The sequence below is a fragment of the Aplysia californica genome, unplaced genomic scaffold, assembly GCF_000002075.1.
Source record: "Aplysia californica isolate F4 #8 unplaced genomic scaffold, AplCal3.0 scaffold00005, whole genome shotgun sequence".
NCBI classification, from domain to species: Eukaryota; Metazoa; Mollusca; class Gastropoda; order Aplysiida; family Aplysiidae; genus Aplysia; species Aplysia californica.
Window position 1 is genome coordinate 1,287,572 of NW_004797275.1, and position 8,056 is coordinate 1,295,627.

The window sequence follows — 8,056 nt, forward strand, 5'->3', positions numbered from 1 at the left end:
CCCCCCCGGCCCCTCAAGCCAAAGGAAAAAAGCGTATAAAGTGAAAATATTATGATTTGGATTAAGTCGAATTTGGGCCACCACAAAGTTTCCTTTTCCTTTCTGCTATCGCACTCTTGAGACCGGTGTCTCTAGTGTAACGGTTAGGTGCTTTGCTGTCGCACTGGGGACCCGAGTTCGATTCCCGAGTGAGGAGAAATATTTTTTTATCGAGTATCTCGGTCTTTTTGCAGGGATGTTGTATCCCGCTCACTCCAGGTTCTCCCTGACAGACAAGGTTTGAACTCGCATTCTAAATGATCTAAATTGCATCGATAGAATCATAAAAAAACATCAACATTTTTTTAAAAAATTCTTGAATTACGATCCAAACTGAATTTGGCTTTTCTTTCTAGCATAAAAAATAGGCTGGGCTTTTAGTTGAAAGCTTTCAATTGGCCCCATTTTTGCAAGTTCACAGGCGACTAAACTCTCTCGATGTGGATTTTTGTGTTTGTTTTCTAACCCCTTAACTCCTCATTTGGTTTTATTAGAATCCTTGTGATGAGATCGTGTTTGAGTGCCCTTTGACTGTGGATCGTGTTTTGTGAGATTATGAAAAAAAATGTAGATGAAATGTCTTTTAATTTTTTGCCTGAGCTTTCTTTTCACGCCTTAGCTTTGTGGTCTTTAGGGATGACTTTTGTTTGAGAATGATTTTGTTTCCATTTCGTAGAATAATTCTTGTGAAATATGTGATGTATGAATAAAATACAGAATAACCAGACAGTGAATGATTTACCAATTATGAAAGTGTAAATGATTCTTCATGTCCTCTCTTTTTACCCTATCCCTTTGAAAGACAAATTTTCTTGCACACAGAATCATTGTAAATGACAGAGAAAAATGTTAATGACCACTTTTGTTGATTGTCTTTCATGATCAAAAGTGTAATTTAAAATATCCATAAGGGAACATAATTAATAGACCAATTCTCATAATATAATATGAATCAGCACTCTCCTTTTCTAAGAAAAAAATACTTGAAAGGTTATTTTTTTAGTCTAACACTTTCAAATAGTGTTTCCCATTGTTTCTAAAAATCAACCTAACCTTATAGATAGGCCTATTTGATGCGTCTGTTTTTATAAATAATTTCCAGTTCGGTTTTTTCTGTCTTCTTTCGTTTGCTTATGGGGCTTTCAATTTAGATATCTTTTTCGTTTTGTTTATGACAATAATTGCATCGTGTATCACTTCATTCTCTTTTTTCCATTAAGTTTCTTTTGTTTTGTATGTTTGTTTGTTTGTTTTTCAAGTTGATTAAATTAGTCAGTTGCTACATTTATTGTTCCGAAAGATTTGCTCATTATGTAGGAATAATAAATCATCGTCTTTATAATGAATCTACCAATATTTTGCTTTAGTCGGCAAATATCTAGGCAGGATTGTCGCTATCTTTTTCGTGACAGTTTATGCCTACGTAGGCAAAGGAATTTTTTTTTAAATTAGGCACTACACACTTTGTTCCACGTACATATTATACAAAAATCAGCAAAAATATTTAGACAAAAAATACATCAAAAGTTCGTTTTTAATTCGAAATTACCCACTTGTAAACAATTTTTGTCGTCGTAAATTCAGACGCGTGCAGTTGTCTAGTAATAACAATCAAAATCAAAGATTCAACCAAGGATATCTGCTTTGTGGGTTGGTATTCCCTTCTTGTAAGTATTTTATCATTTTTCATTAATTTTTCATTTAATAAAATTTCCAACATAAATTTGGTTCATCACTTGAATTTAATAAGCACAGCACGTTTCTTGTGAAATTTGAAATTTTGGAATGTAGGAATTTTGACTTCCTCCTATCCTGTTTCTTTTACTTTTGTTTATAAAGTTTAGTTACATTGACATAATAATATACATACCAAAGTGATACACTGTGGTTACTTGTGTAGGTCTTTTCTGTAGTAGAGTGTGTATGATATTAGATGTAGCTAAATGGTTAGTGATGTTTGGTATTTTTGTGCATACATGTATCATAACGGTGCCATTGCTTTGAGTCTCGGTAAAAAAAGGGAATGCATTAGAATCTGCGTTAGGATTTGTTTCATTCAGAAAAAAAATATCTACGGATAAACATCAGCCTTCTTTTATCAATGTTGTCCCTTTCTATCTCTAATTCTCACTTTCACTTTACCTCGCCCATCTCCAAACTTCCCAATCTCTCTCTCTCTCTCTCTCTCTCTCTCTCTCTCTCTCTCTCTCTCTCTCTCTCTCTCTCTCTCTCTCTCTCTCTCTCTCTCTCTCTCTCTCTCTCTTTCTATTTAGTACTTTTCTCTTAGTCTCTATATCAGTCTCCATCAGCGCTACCTCTCCGTCTGAAGCAAAGAAAAGAGCATTAATTTATTTCGCTTTATAATATTTACTGTGTTCCAGAAAGAGATTGATATAGAATTACATTGAATTACGAATCTATGTGAACTGCTTAGCCTATGACAGCTTTTTTTCTTTTTATCTGGAGAAAACGGTATATTTGTACGACACGTTATATTTTTAGTGCACATTTATGTATCATCTGACATTTATGCTGCAATCGAGAAAGGGTGTCTGTTACTAGAATGTTTACGCTTTCATATTTGGGTGTTCATATTGATTTTAATTCATTGTTATCGAAATCACCACACGATTGTAATCAGATGTTATTGAATATTTCTGTGATATTATGAAATTTAGATTCATAGTCCTCATTATAGACATTGTTTGTGTAGATTTATATTCTGTAGTATTTCGTATTAGTATTAAGGTTGCATGCAGTTTTATGAATTCAATGTTTTATACTTATTATGTAACGTTTATTTTGTACGTCTTTCTAATCATTTTCTTTTTTGCACATTTTTCTTTACGGAAAGCTGGGTCGTTTTAATTTCTATAAGTATCACAAAAACAGTCATTCAACTGAGTAATGATATACCGTATGCTAAAAAGCTACATAATTTTAAAAAATACAATAATATAAATGCTGCAAACTTTATAATGAATTCATCTCTGAATTTCGAAATCATATTATTTCTTTCTCTAGTTAAGTTGACTTTGTAACCTACCCCCTAATATGAATGTTGCGCCTAATGCCCGTAAATTCAGACTACTTTTGAGAGTCTGCATAATCTAATTTCTCTTGATAAACAATAAACAGTAAGACCAAAAAAATTGCTGCAGTTTGGTTCCCAAGAGATGTTATTTCTGTTTCTGTTGTTCATGGTGAAAACATTGCTGATTCTTGTTTTCCTGTGACTTTGACCTCCGCAGAAGGTCTAGCTCTCAGGAAGAGTTGCATCTTTACACAGAGGAGAAGTCGAATGAGGTGAAAGCCAAGATCTTTAAAAATAGGTAAGTGTAAAGAGTGAGAACATGACTTTAAAAAAGGAAAATTTTAAACGTGGAATGATGTTAAAGAAGGATAAACTAAAAAGGGGAGTGATAAAGGGTCGAGTGTGAAAGAGGCGAGTACTAAAGAACAGAAGAGGCTAAATTGCAAAAGAGAGAAGAGCTAGGGAGTTACAATTCTAAAAATGTGTTCAAGTGCTAAATAGGGGAGTGCTAAAAAGCTGAAGAGTGCTAAAATGCTAAATTAATGCTAAATAAATGGTAGACAGGCTACATCGCTAACGAAGGGGGGGGGGGGTGCTAAAGTGCTAAAATAAAGCGCTGGGTGAGCTTGGGCCGCATTGACTACATTTGTATGAAACAAGAAGAAAGATTATCTCGCACAAGTCGTTTAAGCCTATTCCCATCTTTGTCGCAACAATTTTGATTTGAAACAATATGTCCACGTTAACATTTTCAGAATAGAAAGAAATGTTTCAAACTACAGAGATGTATTACCAACATACATTTTAAGAATAGAAGAGATATTAGAATTTAGTATCTGTTGACACAATAAAGTTGCCTTTGTGGTACAGGCAAGCACTTGTTTAAGATAAACGAGAAAGTAAAATCAATAATGCCCAAACTAGTGAGTAAACGTGCCGACCTATCTTCATTAATTACCAAAGAGTAGGCTACAAACGCAAAATGATTATAAATATCTTGTAAGAGAAGTCATGAAACGATTGGTTTGCTTTTTGCTCTTGCTTTTCTCTCAAACGTTTAATTTGTTCTTCCATCCCTGTGAAATTACAAAGATTTTTTTAAAATTCCATATCTCTTTTTAAATCAAATAAGAGAAGCCTACATTTAAGCCAAGCAGGAGCCAGAAAAGATGGTCCTACGGGCCTCAATTGGCCCACGGGCCACGAGTTTGAGACCCTTGTCCTAAACAAAGGACTTCTCCAAACTTTCTCCACTTTTATATTTCACAGGCTCAGTAGAGAAGGTACCAAAAGCATGGACAGAGAAAACAGCGGTGGGAGGAGCCACGCCATGTCAATCATCCAACAGCCCACCTCTGACTTGTCCTATCAGCAAATCAAAAGTCAGATCCAAACTATGCAGGAAATGATCGAAAAACGACTGGTAAGTTTGCGGGTAAATCACTCGTATTGGAATCTGTTCTTTTTCTCGACATTTTCCATCGGATATTCCTGTCTAGATGCTATGTACACTAGTTGATATAGTTTAGTTCTTTGACACCGGCGTTTGCGGTGTAGAGGGTCAGTGGCTGGGCGTAATGAAGGGCTAAAGCGCTTAAGCCCCACACACTCCCACCCCCACCCCCACCCCCAAACTCTTTCCCTCCGTAAATGAATGTTTCTTCTAATAAACGAGATAATAAGTTGAAACCGCTAGAACCGTTTCAGAATCTTCTTTATTGGAAAGGCAAAACACACGCTTGCTCGTTTACAATCACTGTAGTCACCGCTTACAACGATAGTAACCTAACAGCCAACCAAATGTGTTTAGGGGTCAGAAAAGTATGAGCTCATTCCCACTGTCCTTTTTAAATGAAACTCTGCTTGAAAAAAAGGTAAAAGAAACAAACAAGAGCCTGCGGATTGTTATTAAAGAGGACTTGTTCTCCGCTAGCCCAGACAATGGGGGGGGGGGGGGGGGGGGGAGTTCATAACACACTTTCCCCAGAGACCCACTAACCAAAACACGCTCATGGACCCACGTTTTAGGAATGCCTTCCTTTCTGTGAGCCCGCGGCTTAATCCAGTTAGTGTTGTATGTGTGCGCTTGTGTGTTTGATTTATTTTTTTATTTTTTTATTTTTTTTTTGTAAGTGTTTTACGGCGCTCGCAACTGTATACGGTCATATGAGCCCGTTTGCGCGTGAGTGTGTGAATGAAACATACTCACGTGCACGTCGTTGTGAGATTATTGTAAAGAGTATAATGTTGTCATATTTTATCTCTTAATTCTCTTTACTTTACTCTGTGCAGGGAGAAAATTTGAGGGATAAAACGATTGTGTGTAGTATATGTTTGTGTGTGTGTGTGTGTGTGTGTGTGTGTGTGTGTGTGTGTGTGTGTGTGTGTGTGTGTGTGTGTGTGTGTGTGAACAAAGGCGGAGAGGGGAGGGGGGGGATAGACAAAGGTTCCAAAGTAAAGTTATGGAGTAAGCAAATCTTGAGTAGAATTATTCAAATTTTGCTTATAGATCTAGCCGTTCTTGCAGAAGATCACCTGAGATTGTAGAGGTTTCATTTTATGTTACTCTGTTTTGACTTTGGGACGGACATTTTGTTGTTGTTGTGTGTGTGTGTGTGTGTGGTAGCCTATCCGTTCGAAATGTTCGGAGCCCCGAAGAGTGTGCTCTTCGCCAGGGCCACTGCCTCCCTTGGGTAGCGGGTGAGGCTGTTGTTGTTGTTGCTTTTTGTTAAATAGCTTCTACTCGTTTTAACTGTTCGCTCCGCCTTTGGTAAATTCACGCACAATTTAAAAAATCATTAATTCTCAGACTCAACTGGAAGACGTGTACAACAACACAAGTGCCCGTCTGGACAAGCTGACGTCATCACAGGAAGTGTTGCTGAGGTTACTCAAGCAACAGATGGTAATGTTGTAGACCTGTTTGTGATCGTTGTGCTGTGTTGGTGTTGTTTTTGTTTTGTTTGTATTTTATTGTTGCTTGTTGTGGTTGTTTAGTTTCTTACCGGCGTTGTTATTGAAAATTTTTTGGGTTCTTGCGTTGTTGTTGTTGTTGTTGTTGTTGTTGTTGTTGTTGTTGTTGTTGTTGTTGTTGTTGCTGTTGTTGTTTTTGTTGTTGTTGTTGTTATTGTTGTTGTTGTTGGTGTTGCTGTTGTTGTTTTTGTTGTTGTTGTTGTTGTTGTTGTTGGTGGTGGTGGTGGTGTGTTGGTTTTGTTTGTTTGTTTGTTTGTTTGTTTGTTTGTTTTCCTAAAGGTTAAGCGACGTGTTGGTTTTGACCGCGCTGATAACCCCCTGAGTTTCCTGGCAAGGCTACCGCCACCATCTCCGATGGGTTCTCTTCTCACCTCTCAGGGGAGTTTGTTCTTCTGTCGGGTGGCATCACGTACTTTGGGTGTTTCCCAGGACTCTGTTCTGCCTGGCTTCACTGTTCCAAATGAAAGTGATGGCAGATGATAAAAGGATATGGATTTTGACTCTATCGTCATGTTGTTGTTGTTGTTGTTGTTGTTGTTGTTATTGTTGTTGTCGTTGTTGTTGTTGTTGTTGTTAACGATGATGATGATGATGATGATGGTGATGATGTTGATGATGATGATGATGATGATGATGATGATGATGATCTCATCATTCGTATTGTAATGCCAATTTATCAAACCTCTTTATTTCGACTGTCCGACCCATTGGCCATCGGCTAGAAGATGGTAGTTGGAGGGTGCTCTGGTGTGGTTTGCTCCTTCTTTCCTATCAAACATCGATCGTCCTTATCTCCACTCCTTCTTTTTGTGTTTGTTACTCTCTTGTAACACCTCTAATCTTCAACACTTGTATGATATTAATGTTTTTGCAAGTGCTGTAAAACTCTTACGAAAAAAAAGTCGGCTAGAAATTCCTCTCTTCCTTCCTATTTCTCCTCCTGTCTCGTGCCGTGTATCCCGTGGATGCCAGACTTTGTTAACTCCCAGCTGTTATGCCTATTTTAGTTTAGCGTTTTCATTTGTGTCTCGGGGTCCTCCATATCCTCAAGCCTCCTACAATGATCTCTCTGCTCTAGATAGACATATTATTATATACCAGTGTCTATTCTTCCCCGCTCAGGACGCTCATAATACGTAATTGCGCTCTTGTCTTCTACATCTTCAACTGATGAGTGGTATCGGTGGCCTAGCGGTTAGGTTACCGAACCCGTAATCGTGAGATTACGGGTTCGGGGTTCGAGCCTCAACTCGGTCCGACGTTGTGCCCTTAGCCTAAGGAAAGGCACTTCACCTCTTAAATTACCTTAGATTGTTGATAGGGGCGTTAAACCTTTACCATTTCACCATTCTTTTTACAGCTGATGAGCCCAGGCCGAGGTGGAGGCAGTAGTAGGTCGCAAGGTGAAGGAGAACTGGACGACTCGCTGACTACGTCATGTGTATGACGACACGTCGTCCTGCCGCGCTGCCCAGTCTCGCTCTCGGATTACAACGACCGCCATGTTGATTTCTGGCTTTCTAAAAAATCTACCGTAATTTTTAAAGATGTGATTCGTAATTTATTGGGGACTTGTTGACCACTTTTTATGATCTTTCATTCGATTTTACTTTTTGATTTTAATCCCTTTTTCGATCATGGCGTCGATTTTTGTGAAGTCTGCATCAGCATGACTCTGGCGTCATGCCGTGTCTAGATCAGCTAATACGGGGTGCCCGCTACGGCTGAGATCGTGTTTGTTTTCAGTTTCAGGCGATCGAGTCGGGCGATCGGCCCGATCCAGCCGTAGTGGGCACCCCGTATAAGGTTTTTCAGTGCTGTACTGTTCTGTTTCTTTTCACTTTCGCTGTTAACCAATACCGTGTCTTTAGTCCACGACACCAGCGTTTGTGGTGTAATGGCAAGGCTTCTTGCCTTGCACGCAGAGAACTCTAGTTTGATTCACACCAAGGGAAGGGTATGGGGGCTGGGGTTTGGGGGGTGGGGTGCGCAGGTGAAGGAAGGTGAAAA

At 38.5% G+C, this 8,056-nt stretch overlaps 1 protein-coding gene across 1 annotated transcript in view; it reads left to right on the top strand.

The window, feature by feature from the left end:
• The window catches only part of LOC101860936 (hornerin), a gene marked incomplete in the record, with an annotated part of 36,973 nt that extends 29,161 nt beyond the window's left edge, over positions 1–7,812 (top strand). Inside the window, 4 exon segments of the mRNA XM_035968774.1 lie at positions 3,291–3,371; positions 4,343–4,496; positions 5,883–5,978; positions 7,407–7,812. Coding sequence (XP_035824667.1) covers positions 3,291–3,371; positions 4,343–4,496; positions 5,883–5,978; positions 7,407–7,493 — 418 coding nt within the window.
• Between the last annotated feature and the right edge of the window lie 244 nt (positions 7,813–8,056).